This window comes from Acomys minous (assembly GCF_964271855.1).
Source record: "Acomys minous genome assembly, chromosome: 13".
In the NCBI taxonomy this organism is placed as follows: domain Eukaryota; kingdom Metazoa; phylum Chordata; class Mammalia; order Rodentia; family Muridae; genus Acomys; species Acomys minous.
In genome coordinates, this window is record NC_140495.1 from 86999651 (window position 1) to 87020984 (window position 21334).

Below are 21334 nucleotides of genomic sequence, written 5' to 3' on the forward strand. Positions count from 1 at the left end.
GGGGAAATGTCTCTTTGACCCAAGCTGACAACAGATTAATCTATGGGCATAAACATAATACTGTAATTAATTAGAACACAGTTTGATGAATATGTCATATCATTTTTACAGAAACTGCAGCTTTCACACTAGGGCCTATGACTTCTTCAGCCACTGGCTTTTGGCCAGGTTTACAATATGAGATGTGAATTCCCTTCTGGAGCACAGGCCTCAACTTCAAGCAAGAAGTACTCCATTGCAGACTTGCCACGTTTTACCAGCTGATGAATTTTGCGTGGCCAATTTGTAGTGTGGCCTGCCAGGACCACAGCTCTCCCTGCAGCATCCTGCATAGCACAGCACTTTGAGCACTATGAGGACTAGCAAACAGGGAAGAAACTTCCTTATGACTCTCAGCTTGATTTTCCTATGATTACAGCATGTGGTGTCTTTAGAAATACGGTTCCATGGTCTGGTTCTGATGCCATGAAACTGCAGTGGCAATGGCCTGTATTGTTTTAGATACCTGAATATACCTCCCTGACCAACTTGCTCAAAAGGATATGAGATAATGAATCAAAGAGCTTTGGGAAAATTTACAAATGATAAATCAAAATTTTATGAAATGTGAAAAGTAACTGCACACTGTAAGAACTTACCTAGAGGGAAGGAGAAGGAATAGAGAGCTCAAGCTGGGCGTGGTGATGCACACCTTTAATCCCAGCACTCGGGAGGCAGAGGCAGGTGGATCACTGAGTTCGAGGCCAGCCTGGTCTACAAAGTGAGTCTAGGACAACCAAGACTGCACAGAGAAACCCTGTCTCAAAAAACCAAAGAAAGAAAAGGAATAGAGAGCTCCAAATGGGCACGTAGGACACAGGGCATAAGAGGGACAACCTATCCCTGGGCTCACATGCTGCTTCTTTTGTCCTCCCAGGTACCGGGTGGTGGTCTCCTACCCACCACAGAGTGAAGCAGAGATTGAGCTAAAGGAAGGTGACATTGTCTTCGTGCACAAGAAACACGAAGATGGCTGGTTCAAGGGGACGCTGCAGCGGAATGGCCGCACAGGTCTCTTCCCAGGCAGCTTTGTAGAGAGCTTCTGAGGGCCACTGCTCACGTCCAGCTCTGCTGTCCAGGAGAGGGTACCCAAGAAGACACTATGTGAGCACAAAGGCCGCCTTATCACCTGGGTCCCAGGGCCTTCCTGAAGCACAGGCCAGGAACAACCTGGCTGGGGTGGTGGCTTGGTTGCTAAGGCCATGTTCTCACATGAAATCCTTATTGAAAGCACACGCAGGTGTCCTCAAGACCAGGCCATGAATCTGAGAAAGCAGTAGAACAGAAAAAGTTACCCATGTGGACAAACGCGGGCAACTGTGCCGCCCAGCAGCTAAAGCAGTGCTAGCTCTCTGTGCAAGGCTGGGAGCGGGGAAGTACAGAGTGGGGGCCGCGTGCTAGGGCTGACGGCAATGAAGAGTGTGTTGTATTCTCTGGCTGCCGTGGTATCATTCCTCTATATACCTCTGTCACCTGCCATCGAGCCCCACACCCAGGGCAATTCATGGTTCAGGAGCCTCATATAAGAACTATGAGTCTCCCAAGGTGTCTGGTGGGGTCCTGTAGGGCACCGCAGCAGAATCCTCGTGGCTTTGTCTCCCGCCAGGATAATAAGGAACACCATTTGATTTCACCACCACGGTCTTTGCATTGCTTCCTTCTTATGGCACCTTTTTAATGTACAACTCCTAGACTTTATATATTTCTAACCAGTCAGACGCTGCATATTTTTCATACATCTGGTGCTGATTTTTTGTAACACTAGCTTCAAGGGAAAAAAATGCAGTAACATCAAAAGAAAGTTTTATATTATTTCCCATGTGACGTTTGGAGCACACTGAGGGAGTCCTATAATATGCGAATGCTGCCTGGTGCTCCCTGAGCTGGGTGGGAGAGTCCCCTGGGACGGCTGCATGGAGGTGGAGAACGGAACTAGCCTAAACATGCTCCACTAGGTAGGAGCGATTGTGATTTAAAAATGGGAAACATAGTGAGGCATGGATACTGCCTTTTGTGTGGCAGGGGGAAAAAAGGCACGCACACTCACACACAGCTTGACCCCAGAAGCTTCCTTTGACTGCTTTGGAGAGACTGACTAAAAATAACATTCTCAAAGCATGTCTTGCTGCCAAAATGCAGCTTTTACAACAGCTCAGATCACTACCTTGCATAGGTTTTTTTTTTCTCCTTTTCAAAAATAAATAACTTCCCTTATCAAGCCAGGCCAAACTCCATCTGCTAGAGACCAAAGGAACAATGATGACACAAATCTGATTCCTGAGTATGGACTTACAGAGCCTGAGAACACAGGAGGAGGAGGAAGGCTGGTCTCTTTGACCCTGAGGCCTTCCTGTAAGTTCACTATCACAACAGCTTGCTTCCCAAGAGGCTGGCCTGAATGGCCATCAAGAGTTGAGTGTCACACTTTAGAAACACCTTTTTTTCCCCAAAAGTTTCTCAAAATAGCAATTTGTGAGCCTCTGTATACATTTTTGCAAAATCACCCAGACCTGTGTCAAGCCTTTGGTAGCAGAGGCTACCACTGCTTCTCATAATAAAATAAGGAACACTATCTTCAACGTTCCTATTTGGGAATATGACTTAGCTAGTTAAACTGCCAGGCGGTTGCCACGTGCAGGCAGTGGTGCCCAGAGACTGTCTCTTCCTCCCTCCATATAATAGTACACTGATTGGACATGGAAAACTGTTCTGAGCCAAAGAGAAGCTCTAGCTTAGGCATAGGGACCCCTATGTACAGGGTTAGTGACAACCGCAAGGTGCTAGATAGTCAGTGTCACTGCTAAATTTCTTGCCCACCAATGCACAAAAGATCTATGTATGGTTCAACCCATGCTGTCACCAAGGAGGTACGCAGACCTACCTCCTAAGTGAGACGGTTTTCAGTGGAACCAGATGAACTCCAGCTTCCAGACAATGAAAAGTCCTTTTCTCCCTCCTGAAACAAGATCGACTTTGAGCTGTTCCCCTTTCTCACGCTGGCCACTTCATGATGGTGAGGAAGCAGCAGCTTCACAGACAGCTCAGGAAAAGGATCAAGGTATCTTTGGAAATCAAGAGCGGGACCCTTTCCCCGCAGTCATGGGTTTACAATGGAAGCACCTTGGGGAGGGAAACAGGGCCCCGGGGCTCATTCTCAGATGGGGCCCTTTATGGTACACAGTGAGCCCCATGGGCTGAGTATTTTCAATACTCTCAAGCCCTTTAGCCTTCAAAATCATGTATTCCCAGTAAATGACAGAAAAGAGGTGCCTTTCTTATGGTCATCTTTCCCCGGGGACACATGCCCATTCCATCCTGGCCAGCAGCACATCCCTCTGACTCATACAGTGGTAGCCGGTGGCCAGGTGATTTTCCTTAATAGGTCTTAGCCCTCAGACTGAGGGTCACCAAGGAGACAGGACAGTGTACCCCCAGAGGACTGAAGGAACAAGACAGACGAGATGGTCTGTAGTGGGGTGTAAATACAAGGCTGGGCACCCAAAAACCATTCCAGTAGACTTGGAAGCCCTTGTACTTTGCACAACACACAAGAGACGGACACACATGCACACACGTGCCCCCAGCCCCACATCTGTTTTTCTTATACACCAATGTCAGTGTGTAATTTTGGATGAATTGACAGTAGTGGCAAACTATGATGCCTGTGTTTCTGAGTCTTTAAATAAAAATGACCATGGAGAGCCTGCGTGTCTCGATTGTGGGAACAATGCAGGTGGGACAGATGATGTGAGCCCAAGAGGAGGAGGGACCCAGTCCCTGGATGGACGGAAATGAGTGTGTTTGCTTAGTTGTGTCTCTTCACAGCAATAGAACGTAATGACCATGACAACTTAAGAGAGAAAGCATTTCATCAGGGGAGTGCTTTCAGTTTCAGAGGGTTAATTTCATGAGCATGGTAGGAGGCATGGTGCTGGAGCAGAAGCTGAGAGCTCACACCTGACCTACCAGGTGCAGGCAGAGGGGGCGGGGGGAGACGGGACCTGGCATGGCTTTTGAAACCTCAAAGCCAACCCACAATGATACACCTTCTCCTCCTCCAAGGCCACGCCAACCCATCCTCCTAAGCAGTTCAACTGGGAACCAAACATTCAAATACACGAACTCAAGTGGGGGAGGGGCACTGTCATTCAGACCACCACAAGGACACTGCCTGCAAACCCGAGACTCACACTTGTCACCTTCTGCTTCTTTGGGGGGCGGGGGTGTAGGCTCTGTATTTATCAGGGCTGGACACTGAGGAGCCCAACTTGTGGCCAGCAATGAAGCTGAACACAAGACGAACCCAGCAGACGTTGGATAGCCACTGGTTAGACAAGTAGGCAAAGATGCCATTGTAGCAAGGAGTCAGAGGTCTTCAGTTCCTCCCAGGAGTACGCTTAGACTTTACTAAAGTCCTTGATATCCAGAAGTGCCTGTGGTAGACCCTGGCAGACCTCCTGCTTTGTGCTTCTTTCCGGCCCTCAGAGGCTCAAACTGTACAGAGTTGTCTCCTGGAGCACAGGAGGAGAGTGAAGGGTGGATCTGCTCCACACCATGGAGACAGACCTGCAGACTACCATCCTGGAGTGTCAGAGACTGTGCACTCCTGAATCAAAGCCTTCACTGGCTTCACAGCTCAGAGATGGTCCCACTTCTGTTTCTTTTACTGTGACAAACATCAGGACCAAAACAACTTGAGAAAGGGTTTAATTTTAGAGTTCCAGGTCACAATCCTTCACTGAGGAAAGTCAGAGCAGGAACTTGAGGCAGAAACTGAGGCTGAACAAAGCAGAGCCCATGGAGAAGTGCTGTGTGCTAGCTTTTGCTCCTTGGCTTAGCCAGGTATCTTTCTAATTTAAAAAAAAAAAGTATTTCTTTTTTTGTTTGTTTTTTCAAGACAGGGTCTCTCTGTGTAGCCCTGGCTGTCCTGAACTCACTTTGTAGACCAGGCTGGCCTCAAACTCACAGCAATCTACCTGCCTCTGCCTCCCAAGGGCTAGGATTAAAGACATGCGCCACTACTGCCCGGCTTCTCTCTCTTTTTCTAAGGATTTGTTTCCTCTTTAAAGACCCCTATCATCTTCATAAGCACAGGGTTAAGGTCATTTTCTCATATTCCAGCTGTTAGGGTATCCACGGCTTCTTGCAGTAGGATAACTGGGTTCTGGTGATGCCATATTGCCCTGGATGGTTTATTGTATTCTTATGCTGGAATTTAAGACATCTGGTTGTCCCTCCATTTCTCTGGGTGAGGGAAGAGTCCTGGGCCAGAGGCTGGATATTCCTGGGGTCCTGCAGCCCTCCTTGAGATGGTGGGTAAGGCTCCTCAGAAAGATGGGTGGAGCTGTGGCCTGGAGCTGCGACTAGAGGCTGGAACCATTTCTCCAGATCCCTCTGGGAGGAGGGGAGAGTCAGGTGGCAGGAGGTTGGAACTGTATGTGTGGCACCCATGGGTTCTCTCTCAGCAGGAAAGCACAGGCACTGGTGTTTTGGAGTCCTCAGCACTTTCTGCACTCACTGCAGTCCTGCTCCCCAGATACAGTGCGCACTGGGTGCCACCATCTTGGAGTCTCTCTGCCTCCTTTTTCATAATTGGGGTGTGTGTGTGTGTGTGTGTGTGTGTGTGTGTGTGTGTGTGTGTGTGTGTGTGTGTGTGTGTGTGTTCCTCAGTACATAAATATAACCTGTTCAGTCTGTATAATGTTACATGTATGTTCTTGTTAGGGATTGGATAACCAATTGGTGTGCTCTTCTCTGAAGAAAGCTCTTTCTCCCTCGCTCAGCATCAGACACAGGGCCCAGAGGCCCCTAATCTAGAACTGATTTGAAAGCCTCCTCCTGGAGAACGAGCTTTCATGGTAGTAGAAGGTGACATGGAAGCTCCTAAGGAGGGAAGCAACCAGTAGTCTTACATAGCTATGATGCCTATGAACCACAACAGTGACCAGCATGCCCAGCAACTCTAAGGTCACGGCAGTGGCACTGTACCTTAGTGATCACCGACAGCACTCTGATTGGACCTAAGACCCACTCAATAAAAGGGAGCCCATGCCTGGTACTGGAAACCTAGACAACTACCCAGGACTAGCGAAATCCTTGATCTTGGAGGAGGACCTACAGCTGCCATTTTAGTAACCAGCATAACTCCTAACTACATTCCACATACCAACCCTTATACCGCACATACATGTTGTCCTCACCTCTCATCAAGGAGACTTCACAGGTTCCAGCCCCGTGATGGCCCGCTCTCAGAGGAGATAAGGAGTGGGCGAGGGAGCACTGAGTCAGGTTAGGAGCCGGTGTCCGGGGAATCTGGCGTCCTGACTCACTGGCAGGCAGAGTGCTTCTTTATTTATACAGAACTCAGTAGGCAGGGATAGAAGCGTGGTGTTTCAAAACAGATCATTTCAATTTTGTCCCTGGGCACATGTTTTAATTTCTGCATGGTCATAAGTTTAGTCATCATTGATAAACCATGACACAACACAGTTATCTTTTACAATCATTTTCCCTCATCAATCCCACAACACAACTTTTAAGAATCTTGTGGTTTCAAGGGCACTAGACAAAGAAAATCTCCAAGCCAGCCTGGGCAGATGGCCATGTCCCGAGCAATGTATTATCAACTTTTTAATAGTTAGGGTGCTAATTGTCATTAGGCCCAAAAAAACCTCAGGCCAAAACTGCTGTAATTCTTATTCGATTTCTGGCATCATACAATGTTTATATTTTATTTTTTGTAGGATCTACCTATATATCTATTCTTGGTATTTTGTTCTTTGGGCATACGACACCACACTGACTCTGTAATGGCTACCTTTTCTAGGAAAGGAGCTCTTAATACTTGATTATTTTATCATCTATCTACACCATTCTTTGTCCATCAGTATAATGAAGAGGCTTTTACTTAGATCTGCGTCAACTTCTCTAGCCCACTAAATTTGTTTACCTTCTTAAGTTTGCTTTGTTCTGATTATCTTGTTCGTGTGTAAGTGCAGAGGCAGATGCTCCAAGAGTATCTTGGAGTCAAAACCTCAGAAGGTCTCTGGTGTCTTCATTTGAATCACAACCTCCAGGGTATAAGGAAGACCTTTGAGTAGGGCCAGATAAGGCTATCTCCTAAAAGCAGGAGGGGTAGTAGGTCAGGACTTCCCTGGGGAAAGTTAGAAGCAGTACTCCTGGGAGAAGGCATAAATGGCTCATAAGAAATTCCCCATCTATCCAACATCTCCAAGTTGTACAATGCTAAAAGCCCCCAGGCATGCAAGATGTAGAAATCAAGACAAAAGAGAAGGCTGGCTTGTCAGTGATTGCATCATATGGCTCAGCTATGATGGATCTTTGCTGAACAGCAGTACTGGCTTTATGACTTTCACTGTTCCCATTAGATATGGCTGTGCCAGAGACTTCTCTGTGCAACAGACGGAGACCATTTAGTGGCTTTCTTAGCCGACTTGCCTAGGGATGAGCACTATTCACAGTGGGCTAGGCTCTTATGTCAATTAGCAACTAAGAAATGCCTTCCAGGCATGTTCATAAGCTAATCTGATGGAGGTAGTTTCCTAATTGAGACTCCTTCAGATAACTCTGAGTTAAATCAACAGCTGAACTAGAAGAGATGCACACCCAAACATGCGTGCATACAACACATGGCAAAGGACACTGCCAACAAAACAAACCAACAGCCTACAGACTGGGTAAAGATCCTCACCAACCCTACATCCAACAAAGGACTAACACCCAAGATACACAAAGAACTCAGAAAATCAAACACCACCAAACCAAATAACCCAATTTTAAAAATGGGGTACAGAGTCAAACAAATTCTCAACAGAAGAAAATCGAATGGCTGAGAAATACTTAAAAGAAATGTGCAACCCAGTCATCATGGAAATGCAACTCAAAACAACTCTGAAATTCCATCTTAACACCTATCAGAATGGCCAAGATCAAAAGTTCAAGTGACAGTATATATTGCCAAGGATGTGGAGAAAGGGGAACACTCCTTCATTGCTGGTGGGAGTACAAACTTGTACAACCACTGTGGAAATTAATATGGTGCTTTCTCAGAAAACTGGGAATAGTGCTACCTCAAGACCCAGCTGTACCATTCCTGGGCATATACCTGAAAGATGCTCTACCATAAAACAAGGACATTTGCTCAGCTCTGTTCATAGCAGCTTTATTCATAATAGCCAGAATCTGAAAATAACCTAGATGTCCCTGAGTCGAAGAGTGGATAAATAAACTGTGGTACATTTACACAACAGAATACTTACTATTCAGCTATCAAAAACAAGGAAATCTTGAAACTTTCAGGCAAATAGATGGAAGTAGAAACGCGCATCCTGAGGGGGGTAACCCAGACCAAGAAACACACACATGGTATATTCTAGCTTATAAGTGGATATTAGCCCAACACAGATGAGAGACTCTACCCAGCAGGGGATCAGGACAGATAGTGGGACTTGCAGCCTGACTCTAGGGGGGAAAGCTGTGAGTTGTATGGAAGAAATGGGGGGATGTAACATGGGGGTGAGGGTAGAGGATGGGGTAGGGTTGTTAGGGGCTCCACAAGGAGACTATCAAGGCTAAATGGATCTGGACCCAGGGGTGCCTGCACAGATTGATACAAGGACAGTGCAAGCAGAGGACCTGGACCCCCTGTTTGGGTGTAGCCGATGGTCTCCACACAGGGAAGTGAGGGGAAGCAGGGACTGCCTCTGACAAGATCTCTAGTACCTGGGATTTGGTCACTGGCCCTTGATGGAGAGGCCCTGTGGGAGCACATAGGAGGGAGACGCAGACTGCCCAGATGAAACCTGATATGCTGTGTTCAGACAGTGGAGAAGGACCCCACCTGTCAGAGGTCTAGGGGAGGGGAGTAGATTGGGGGGTGGGGTGGGGTAGAAAGAAGATAAGAGCGAGGGGATTACAATCCAGATGTAATGTGAATAAACTTACAATTAAAAAAATAAAACAAATGAATTCGTATATGAGTAAATAGCACAGCATGGGTAGTACCTGGACAGGATATGCAGGAAGAAAACGTTCTGTGTCTGCATGACACACCCTTACTGTCATGTGCTAGATAGGCAACTAACAGGAGACTGAATAGCTGTCACAGATCACTATGACTCCAAATACAGTCCACTTTTCCAACATCAAGTAGGCTCTTGCATCTCAAAATTCTGGGTGCTGATCCATGGCCTCTAAGCATAGCCATACATCTGTCACAATGTATCAGCCAAGGAAAGGCTGCTCAGCCAACAGTGGTCCAGTACACTATAACAGCGCTGAGGAATTCTTGTCACCTAGTAACAGCAACGCCTTTATAATGCCTTAATACAATGTATTCCCCACAATTAGTGGTAATGCTGATATAAATATACCTACTACACTACCAGCCTAGTACATACTAATATGTGCAGAATACCATGCTTGCTAACAGATGACTATTACCAGCTTATGTGTTTGATGGAGTTCTTATTGGAGAGTGTATTCCTACTTAGAAGTTTATAAAACATTACATAGTATTGCTAATAGCAGTTCATGCATAGAGCTCAGCTTGAGTAATGACTTCTACTATCTAGGTCTGCAGTGCTAACACAACACAAATAATCACCTAACGACATGGACCATCGTCTGAGACTATCCCATCACTAAAAAGATAGTGATCACAACAGATCAATCCTAGTGCCCAGAAGAAACGTAGGCTGTGTATGCCACAGTATCTAGAAAATCTGCCTGGCAAGTTACTGAAGCTGTTTGTAAGACAGAGATGTAAGGTAAGCCCTTAGGGACCAATACCACTTCACACTCAAACCACATGCACAAACCCTCTCGTTCTGGTTTACACTCACTGAAGCAACCAGCCTAATGACTTAATGCTCACAGGGAGAAAGGTGTTGGTCAGGGCACTTGAACCATTCAGTAGAAGAGACATTTCTTGTTACCCATCAGTAAAAAAAGCTGTTACCCATAAGTAAAAGAAGCTGTTCATCCTATAAATTTTGTGAGGGGAAGGCAGTATCCCTGTCTCTAACTGACACTATGTCCCTGATCTGTGAACACTGCATCTTCTTTCCAAGAGGAGGCTCCATGGCTCAGTCCTTCACTTCAGCTTCAAAACAAAAAGGCACATGAGGTACTACAGAGGAGAGCAATAAACTGTGAGAGCCATGGTCCTTGGCAAAGCTACAAAGACATGGTACAAAGTAGTTAATGCTGTAAATACCTGAAGTGTCATTGGGAGGGTCTCTCAGGAAGGGAGCTAAACTGACCTGAAGCATCCATGTTACGCATAGCAAAGGCCTGGGCATGCAGACCCTATGAGCTTTCCAGTGAATGGAGGGGAGACTTACCAGGCAGTCATTACATGGTGATGGCTGAACCAATGGTTTCCAACTTAACTATCATGAAAAAGCAATACATTCATTCAGTAGAAATCACACTTCAAATTTTTAATCCAGTTCATTTTGGGGGGAAGTAATGCATAATCTTATACTCTCTTTGGCTGTTAAGCAGTTGCAGAAAGATGTAGCTTCATCAACCCTGTAATACAAGGGAGACAATCACTCTGCAGTGTGATGTGCAGCTTATATTTAGTGTATATTTGAATTATCATACTTTTAGCTTATGGCTTTACTGGGACATGATCCTATCACGAAACAAGGAGCCTCTATATAAAAATATTTTTATGTAGCATTTACATATATTATCCTACTCTCTCTCTCTCTCTCTCTCTCTCTCTCTCTCTGTGTGTGTGTGTGTGTGTGTGTGTGTGTGTGTGTGTGATGTTGGTGTGTGCAGGCATACATGAGCCATGGTACACATGTGGCGGTCAGACAGCCTTAGGTGTTGGTCCTTGGCATCCACCTTGCTTGAGATGGGATATCTTGTTATTCACCATGGCATATGCCAAGCTAGCTGGCCTTTGAGCTTCTGGGGGTTCTCTTGTCTTTGCCTAACTTCTCAGCACAGGAGCCCTGTGGTTACAAGTGTGTGCAAGTGCTGTGTGTGTCCAGTTTTATGTGGGCTCAGGGGGTACAAACAAGGTTCTTACACTTGCACAACAAAGTCATCCCCTCAGCCCTGAAGTATGATTGTTGTCATCTCCATTTTACATATGAAAAATTACATAAAAGAGAAAGGGAAACAGTCTTAACCATGAGAGTACAAGAAAGAGTTCATGAGAAAATAGATGAACAAAAGAGAATAAGAAAAGAAATAGCCACATCCAGGTCAGTAAACTAGCTAGCATCTAATACACATAAGACAGAAGGAAAAGAACAAACAACAGAATCAACCAAAAAAAAAAAAACAACCCAGCAAGATTACAGAAATCCTTCTCAGTAATAACTCCAAATGTAAATAGTCTTAACCTTAATTAAAAGATGCAGACTAGAACCAGAAGGTGGCTCAGTGGATAAAATGATTGCTGCATAAGTCTACCTGAGTTTGAGCTCCTGAACCCATGTACACATCACTAAAATAAGAAAATGGATATTAGCTGATTGGATTTTTAAAAGACTCAAAATATCTGTTATTTATAAGAAACACATCTCACTGGCAAAGGTATTCACTAACTGAGAGTCAAAGACTCTATGTCAGCAAATGGAAGCCAAAACAAAACAGGAATAGCTAAGCTTTATACATGGTAAAGTAGACTTAAACCAAAATTACCTAGAGGAGATACAGGAGGCCACTACTTATTACCACAGATAAAAATCCACTAAAATAATTCAATTCTAAATATATACATATATGCACTGATTACTGGAGCCTTCAATTTCTACTCCACTCCTGAGCATACACCCAAAAGATGCTCCACCATGCAACAAGGACATTTGCTCAACTATGTTCATAGCAGCTTTATTCATAATAGCCAGACTCTGGGGACAACCTAGATGTCCTTCAAAAACAACAACAAAAAATAGATAAAGAAAATGTGGTACATTTACACAATGGAATAGTACTCAGCTATTAAAAACAAGGAAATTTTTAAATTTGCAGGCAAATGGATGGGGCTAGAAAAGATCATCCTGAGTGAGGTAACCCAGACCCAGAAAGACACATATGGTACGTACTCACTTATAAGCGGATTTTAGCCATATAGTACAGGATAACCATACTACAATTCACAGACCCTAAGAAGATAAGGAACAAAGAGGATCCAAGGGATGTGCTTAAATCTCACTTAGAATGGGAAATAGAATAGACAGCAGAAGTGGTTGAAGAAAAGGAACAAAACAGGAGCTTAGCATAGCTGTCCTCTGAGAGGCTCCTCCACCCAGCAGCAGATTGAAACACATGCTAAGACTCATGCCAAGCACTGGGCAATGCATAGTCTTGTGGAAAAATGGGAGGAAAGACAGAAGGACCTGGAGGTGACAGGAGCTCCACAAGAAAACCAACAGAGCCAACTAACCAGGGCCCAGAGGGGCTTGTGGAGACTGAAGCACCAACCAAGGACCATGTATGGGCGACCTAGGCCTCCTACACAGATGTAGCCAATGGGCAGCTCATGCTTCATATGGGTCATGAAAGGGGAGGGAGCTGTCTCTGACATGGACACTGTTGCCAGAGTTTTGATCATTCCCCTCTGGCAGGGCTGCCTCCCCAGGCCTCAGGGGAAGAGGTTGTGCTCAGTCCTGACTCAACTTGATGTGCTGAGGTTGGTAGGGAGAGCTCCCCTTTTCTGAGGAATGGGGAGAGGGGACAGGGAGGAGAGGGGAGGAAGGCAAGACCAGGAATGGAGGAGGGGGGGGCTACAATTGGGGTGTACAATAAATAAGTGACTACATTTTAAAGATAGTGCATCTCACAATCTTAAAAAGATGTGAATAAGGCAAAATGAAAATCAGTAGACAGAAAGTGAAATAAAGACAGAAGAACAAAATAATAAAATAGTTGGCTTGGGGCTGGAGAGATGGCTCAGTGGTTAAGAGCACTGACTGCTTTTCCAGAGGTCACGAGTTCAATTCCCAGCAACCACATGGTGACTCACAACCATCTATAATGTGATCTGATGTGCATTGTATACATAATAAATAAATCTTTAAAAAAATAGTTGGCTCTTTCAAAATGAAAAACTCTTAGTCAAACAAGATAGAGGGCCTAAATTAATTGGAGTTGAATCAGAGACATTAACAACAGGTACCAATGAAATCCAGAGGAACATTAAGAGAACTACTTTGAAACCTATATTGTGAAAAACTGAAACACCTATAGGAAATAAATAAATTCCAAGATACACAGACACACTGACTGTAACTGTTCCTGGAGACTCTACTTTTATTCTCCCTGGCAGAGAGCAATGATAGGCCAGAGAAATGATTTTGTCCGTGTCTATCTCAGTAAAACAATGAGATTAAGTGGAGTTATTTAAAGGGGCATGTAGGAGAAATGCATTACATTAGCACAGGCAGCATGGTGCAGCTATAGCCCTAATGAAGTCTCTCCAGCCAGCAACTGGTCACCACATAGATGCTTAGGGTGAGAACGGTCTCACGTGCCTTGAGTATATCTATCTTGTCAGATGCTCCCATTTTCCCATTCCACACAGAAATACTAGTGATCCCAATCCTGTGAAGACTGCATACAAATAGTAGTCACAGATTCTGTTTTTAATATGGTAATGGCCATGCTGTGTCCAAAGGACAGAATCCCACCTGCATTGCTTCCCTCCCTCCATTCCTTCTATCCTTCTGCCTTTTACAATGTTTCTGAGCCTCAGACCAAGTGTTACAGATGCACAGTTACTTTCTTCCCTTATTTTCAGCACTGTGACCAGTTATGTGTCACCATAGAAACTGCCACCCACTGCCAAAGGAAGCTTCCCTGACCAAGGTGGATAACAGTAATAATTTATGGCTGTCGGTATAAATGTTTAGAGGCATTTTAGTGAGCATATCACAGGCATTATATAAGCAACAGCCTCACCAGAGACACTAACATCCCTAGTCATGGGTAGTTTTGTTTTATTGTTTATTTTCTTATTTGTTTAAATACCGGCCTAGCCGGGCGTGGTGGCGCACGCCTTTAATCCCAGCACTCGGGAGGCAGAGGCAGGCGGATCGCTGTGAGTTCGAGGCCAGCCTGGTCTACAAAGTGAGTCCAGGACAGCCAAGGCTACACAGAGAAACCCTGTCTCGAAAAACCAATAATAATAATAATAATAATAATAATAATAATAATAATAATAATAATAATAATAAATAAATACCGGCCTATAGACCCAGGCATGGGTTCCTTCCTGTGGAGTGGGTCTTAAGTACGCATAATAATTATGATGCAATTACACCAGTGGATGCCCCTCATGATGATAATATGGCGTGTCCGCAGCTTAGTAGGACTACTAGCAACAGTTTTCCCTTAGCAACCTGCATCACACCTTCAACACTATAAAAGCTCACCAGCAGTGATGGTGCGTGCAGCTCAGTACCAAGGTGATGGCTCCACAGTCACTCTCCTTCCACCAGGGAATGGACGTGGTGTCCTCAGCAATACATCTAATTCTGAGCAGTGGAAATAGTCTGTACAGACTCCCTGCCCAACAGCTCAGCATCTATGTTAGGCAGCTTCACAATCTCCTGTAACCAGAGTGCCAGTAAAGTTCATACCCTCCTCTGGCCTCAAAGGGCACCCACCCACACAGACAGACAGACAGACACACACACACACACACACACACACACACACACCTTTTAAAAAGAAAATGGCATGCATATCTCTGAGTTCAAGTCCAGAGTGATCTACAAATCGAGTTCTGGGACAGCTAGGACTACACAGAGAAGCCCTGTTGGGGGGGGAGGGGGAGGAACAGGCTAGGGGGCTCCACCCCGTGAGAGCTCTTCCCACCACAGCTGCAGGCAGGATGGGGATCGGCTGTACTTAACCATTCCTTTGGGAACCCTGTTTGGGTATTATCTTTCAAGCGCTCCTGGGCTCCAGCTATAAGGCCCTCTGGGAAGCACAACTGGTTTCATGGTGTCTTTTCCCCCGGGAATTCTAACTCTACCCAAATCTTGCTATGTTTACTGGTGAGTGACCTGGACAGGTTCCTTTATCTACTTTTTCCCTCTTCTCCTTCCCCTCATAGTTGCTTTTGCATCTTATAAACCTTATAATATACATGCTGGTCTAACTCAATCAGATCTGCCAAAGCCCTCCCACCTGATAACGACAACTTACCAGTCCTGAGGCCCCCGATGAATTAACGTCCTCCCCCGCCCCCAGGTGAACACAGTGCTATCCAATCCAATAAACCGGACACCACACATCAACCCTTCTCAGGCGCTCTCATTCTGCCTTATTTTCTCTCCTCGTTATTTAATTCTTTGAACAGGGTCTGAGGACTATTTGATGGCGCTCTGTCCTGTACTCTGACTTACTTACCTCAGCTGTGAGAACGGACATGGCCGAGCACATCCTCCTCTCCCTGCCCCCTGCTTTCCTGCCTGTTCAGAGGCTACTGCATAGATTATCATCCACATTCTGTTTCTTTTTACAGTTTCTTGCCTAGACGGGAAAGCTCTTTCTGGGACGACAGCTCAGCCTTACTTGCATGTCTCATCACCCTTAGCAGTTTCAATGGTTCTGTTTCACATTCCTGACAGGGCTCTTCCACACATGCCACTTCCAGAGACTGCAGTATAGTCTCTGGTCCATCAGCCATTTGAAAGGAATCAGTGTGCTAACACGGTGGATCCCATTCATCACGAACTATGCCATTCTTCACAGACATGCTAGAGATTCCCCACAGACATTTCACCTTGAGATAGAGTAGGAAGGTTCCTCATCATCCACAACAGGATGACGACGATGCCTCTGCTTCTACAGCATACTGTTCCATACAAAAGGGGAAGTACTCTAGATTAGCCAGGCTCTCTAAAGGAACAAAACGGAGAGGTGTGTGTGTGTGTGTGTGTGTGTGTGTGTGTGTGTGTGTGTGTGTTAAAGTGGCTTACAGAAATGCTAGGAATCTGGCAATTGTTCGGTCCACGAGACTGGATGTCTCAGCAGTCCCAACCTGGTGCTGGAATCCCATGAAATTGCTTGAGAGCTGCCGGTCTTCAGTCTACATTGGGTCCTAAAGAAGTAGGTTCTAACATCAGTGAAGGATGCCTCAGCAACAGGATGATGAACTTGCCAGCACGAGTAAGGACAAGCAGGCAAAAAGCAAATGCTTCCTTCTCTAGTGTTCTTGCCTGTGTGCTGACGCCAGAAAGTGTGGAGCAGACTTAGGGTGAGCCTTCCAACTTCATATGATTCAATGAAGAAAATCCTTTACAGGTATGCCTGACTGCCTGGGTTCTAGTTGATTCCAGATGTGGACAATTTGACAACCAACACAGACCCTAGATCACATTGATATGGCTCTACAGATGCTCCACCCTCAAATGACATAACTTCAAGCATGTATCTCATCACCCATCCCAGGAGCAATGCCACTGCTCCTCCCATATCATCTTTGGTTCAGCTATGCCCCTGTTTGGGTACAACTTTTCCTGAAGAATTTATTTCTATTTATTATCAGAGATGTCCCTGACAAAACAAGGAAATTATCTCATCTGTTTGCCTTGGTGAACCAATTGGAATTCTCCACAGAACCAAATGCATTCTACAAAACCAGTACCAGTACAATACCAGAGCCAGATAGATATAACTAGAGAAGGTAAAGGACCAATTTCCCTAATGAACACTGATGCAAATTTCTAAGTACTTGCCAACCAAATTCACCAGTGTGCTGATAAATTATATACTACAATCAAGTGGCTTTCATTCCAGTTTTGCAAGAATGGTTTGATATATACAAATTAATGTCACATAAGTTGACTCAAGGACAGAAATCACATGACCATTTTAATGAGTATGAAAAAGATCTTTGACAAAATTCAGCATACCATTTATAATGATGAAGGCCCTAAAGAAACTAAGAATAAAGAAAATACCTCAACAGAAGGCAACAGACCTCTCTCTAGCCATCATAATACTAAATGGAAAAGGACTGAGAAGGCATTTCCTCAAAAACTATGAGCAGGACAATTGTATCCCTTCTCTCTAGTTACTTAATACAGTATTTGAAGAGCAATTAGGTAAGAGAAAGAAATAAAAGGAGCAAAAATAGGAAAGGAAAAAGTCAGATTTATCCTTATTCTTTTATTAATATGATCCTACACTACACTGGCTAACTTTAACTGTCTCCTTGACACAAACTAGGGAGACTTGGCTGCGAGTCTTCCCCAGGGAAGAGAATGCCTACTGAATATCCCAATAGCAAGTGGTTGGCTCTGAAAACACACATGCAAGTAACATTGTACACACCAGGCAGGTTGTATTTATTTAGCAATGTATATATAAGAACTAAATAAAAGGGGACCCTGAATTTGAAAGAGATAAGGGGCAGTAATTAGGAGGATCTGAAGAGAGGCAAGGGAACAGAGAAATGATGTAATTAAATTATAATATCAAAAAACTTTAAAAAAAAAAAAGAGTCTGAATGAGGAATTGATTGTATCTATCAGGTGGCCTGTGGGCATGTGTGTTGGGACATGTCCTGATTGTTAATTGATATATGAAGATTCCGACCACTGTGGATAATGCTTTCTGTGCCCCACCCTTAATAAGGACCGTTTGCATTTGATAGTTGCTCAGGAAGAGAGTGCTTTTGTGTGTGTGTGTGTGTGTGGTGGTGTTTTGGTTGTTGATGTTGTTGTTGAGAACACTCCCGCTAGTAGGTTGCCCAGGATCAGAGGATGGCCCCAGTCTCAAACACATACAGGCATATATATTGAGTTTATGGGCCTAAGAAGAAAAAAGGGGGGAGGGAGACATGAAGTTGGGAAGGAAATATGTTAAAGGAGCTGGCTGGAGTGGGACGAGATGAATGGGGGGCGGGGTGGATACAACTGTATTTCACTGCCTGTGTAACCAGCCTAGCAGATGAAGATATTCTAAAGAGTCTAAAGAGATGATGTGTCCCTCAATCCGACTACCAGGCTATTAAAAATAAATGGACCACAGACAAATGGGAATTTCCCAGGAATCTTGTGCTGGCAGGAGAGGCACTAGCTAGAGAGGGAAATCATCTCCTGAAAAGAGACTTCCAGCTCTAACAACTTGTCAGACTTCCTTACAGGATGAGACTGAAGGCCAGACAAGGCTAGGTCAGCGGTGGGCAGTAGCAAGCCCACCTGGGTCTGCTCAAGTGTGCAGAGCCTTGGCCATCTATTTAAACTCTGATCTCACTTCAGGACCAGGAAGACAGACAGAAAGGGTTTGTCTAGTCATTTTTCCAATTTCCCTATGTGTCCACTTTGAATAGCTCTCCTTTTTCAGCTTTCCACTAATTTGGCTCTTTTTATTGGTTTATTGAGGACAGGGGGCTAACCTGACATGGGGCACAGATTGTGACCCAAACTGTCATAAAATATGCTTATATAAAATTCTCAAGAACAAAAGAGTCTAGCTATCCCCAAAAATATAAATCCTAAGAACCAAAACAATGCCCCTCATAGTAAGATATACCCAAGGTTACAGTTGTGGCACTTACAGTTTGAGGGTGAATTTATGGCCCACCCAATAGGACACTGTGCACACCAGTGTGTAGTCTATTGCCTGTGGCTGCTGAAGCCATGGGCCTTAGATGAGAGCCTACCTATTGCTGCTTTCCTGAGCTACGGTAATGTCTAACTGCAATCTAAATATGACCACCTCCTGCCAAAGAGCCTTCTTTTGCAGCAGAGAACATTACAGAAAGTTCAAAATGCAGACTGAGGGGTCTACAACACAACTACCATACCTAAAGGCTCAGGGAATATCGAGGAAGAGGAGAGAGAAATATGGGAAGAGCCAGAGGAGCGGGATGTCTGCCAAGAGAGGCCTTTTATGTGTGAGAGGGAAGCGGTGCCAAGAAGTCTCAGCTACACGGTTATCTACAAGTTCCTGAAACACAGCAACGGCAGTCACTCTAGGTGAAGAGCTACAGGTGGTGAATGTTGCTGGGGGAGGGAGAAGCAGGCCTCTGCAGGACAAACCCCAAATAGGTTATCCAACCCCAAGAGGCCAGCCTTGACCACGTGTAAGCAACAATAATTAAGCTTAATATGTTGTACTTATAAGTGTACATGTGTCTAACAATAATGAAAATAAGAGGTGATGAACCTCTGAAGGAGTAGGGAACATAGGAGGAGTTGAAAATTTAAAATAATAAATAAATCTCTACATTGTTATCAGCATCTTGGGGTATTAGAGCGCCCTCTGCTGGCATCATAGGAGGAGATATTACGAGTGGGAAACCATAGGAAGTGCTGCAGATTCCTAGGACACAGGCCAATTGTGTCCCTGCTGAAAGTGGTAAGAGGCCATGGAGAGAAGTGAAGAGTCCTGGTAGTCTCTGTGGTGAGCAAGGGTGAGGCTCTTGGGGGCCTCAGACAAAACCCATCCACATAAGACAAGAGCCTAGAGTGCCAGAGGAACGCTCTGCCTGTTACCACACTAGTGCAGACCCTCAGGCTCTGGCCAGCAGGAGGGGCACAGCCTGGATTTCAGCCCTTCCATTCTTGGAGCTGTCTCCATGCTGAGGCTCTCTCTGCATACCTTACTGCCAAGCATGAGGCAGGTGTTTGTCTCGGAGCTGCCTTCCTGGTTGGAAAGGTCTCATAGCAAAGATCAGATGATGTCTGAGTCCTTAAAGCCTTTTTCCAGACACCATGGCCCCTCTCTTGGAGCCAGATTATGATCATGCTGGCTTGACTACTGCCAAACTCGGCCCTGACAAAGAAGAAGATTCCAGGGGCCACTGATGTCTGACCCTGCTGTTCCACTCCTGTGAAAATAAAAAGACCTTCTGAGGGCAGAACTTGAACTTGGTGTCCCGAACAGAGAGGAGCTGCATCCAGCACAGTAATAACTTTCCAGTATAGTTTTTGGTAGCTATGGGACATCCATCTGACATCTGAACTGGCCTTGGAGGGTGGCCTTACTTGCCTCACCTCAGGGGGCACCATCTTAGAACTTCTTTCCTCTACCTGGCCTGTGACTGACACTCCTTCCTCCTCCAGCTGATGGAGCCACAGGGCCCCAGCCCTTGGTCACTGCTCTTCCTCTGTGTATGGCTTCCGCATTCTTGCATCTGAACCGCTCTTGTGTTGAAATCCTCTCCCTGAAGCCAAGATGTAGCTTTTAGCAGCAGGCAGAGCAGCTCCACCAACCCCAGGCTCCTCAGTTACAGTTTTATGCCTGCTCCTCGGAGCCTAGCCAGAAGGGCCCAGGCCAACTCCAGGGCTTCCTTTGTCCTCTTCCCCAGGGGCGCTTTATCTCCCACTGTCTCCACCTCAATCCTAGACAGTCAGGAGAATCTTGGCTCAAGCTGACTTTGGGACACGTATGTAACCGACTTATACCAGAAGGGAGATAGCAGTGGGAGCATGGCAGGCAGGCTCTGGCCCCAGGAGAAACACAACTTAAGTACCTCTACCCTGAGGGCATCCATACCTGGCCCACCTTGCATCCTTCAGGCCTATCTTGAGATAAAGGGTTGGTCAATGGTCTCTGGCATCTTGGCACATGTATGTCCTGGGGCTCCTGATCACTGCAGGGAGAGACGTCTGCAGCAGCCCACACAGCACTTTCACTTGTGCAATTCTGCATGCCATGGCCCACTTTTCCCTAGAAGTTCTAGGGCATCCTTCCAGTGTTATGTCACCTTCCTTCCTTACACCACTTCCTGACCATTCACTCTGCATCCCTGGTCCAAAGAAAACCCCTGCAGAACAAAGTCTGTATCCAGCCCCTAATTATTCCTGAGCCATCACCCTAAGCTATGAAAGCACATGCAAAGTGCAGGTACACTCTCTCAAGACACATATCCTACCTGTACCACAGCACACATATGCTTGCACATATGTACATTTACATACTCATCTCCCTCTAGGTACTCAAGGGCTGGGGCCTTGTGGCTCCATCAGCTGGAGGAGGAAGGAGTGTCAGTCACAGGCCAGGTAAAGGAAAGAAGTTCTAAGACAGTGACATTTGTCTGTTTTGTAATATGGTTTTCTGAGACCAAAACAGAGACTACGTCATGGGAGAGAAAAGAGGGAGATCTAGAGGCTGTAGCCTGTGCCCTCTATTCCAGGGAAAGCCTGGAGCAACAAATGCTATAGCCACCAACTGCAGGAAAACTGGTGTCACTGGCAGACCAAGACCTCACCACAGCTACATCCTGGGGTTCCTTCCCCCTCATCTTAATGACTTCAGTATCCAACACAGTGAACTGAGGCCTCAGAGTAGT

The 21334-nt window shown here is 45.4% G+C and overlaps 2 protein-coding genes across 8 annotated transcripts in view; one reads left to right on the forward strand and one right to left on the reverse strand.

The window, feature by feature from the left end:
• The window catches only part of SH3RF3 (SH3 domain containing ring finger 3), a 286187-nt gene extending 282449 nt beyond the window's left edge, over window positions 1–3738 (forward strand). For both annotated transcript variants that reach the window (XM_084753564.1, XM_084753565.1), the window contains exon 10: window positions 917–3738. In XM_084753564.1, coding sequence (XP_084609690.1) covers window positions 917–1085 — 169 coding nt within the window. In that variant the 3' untranslated portion in view covers window positions 1086–3738. The remainder of the gene's footprint in view (window positions 1–916) is intronic.
• Window positions 3739–10487: 6749 nt separating this feature from the next.
• SEPTIN10 (septin 10) overlaps window positions 10488–21334 on the reverse strand; it is an 85919-nt gene continuing 75072 nt past the window's right edge. For all 6 annotated transcript variants that reach the window (XR_014773766.1, XM_084753581.1, XM_084753578.1 and 3 more), the window contains one exon: window positions 10488–10593. Coding sequence is in view for 5 of the 6 variants with exons in the window: in XM_084753581.1 (XP_084609707.1) it covers window positions 10503–10593 (91 nt within the window). In the remaining variant the exon portion in view is untranslated. The remainder of the gene's footprint in view (window positions 10594–21334) is intronic.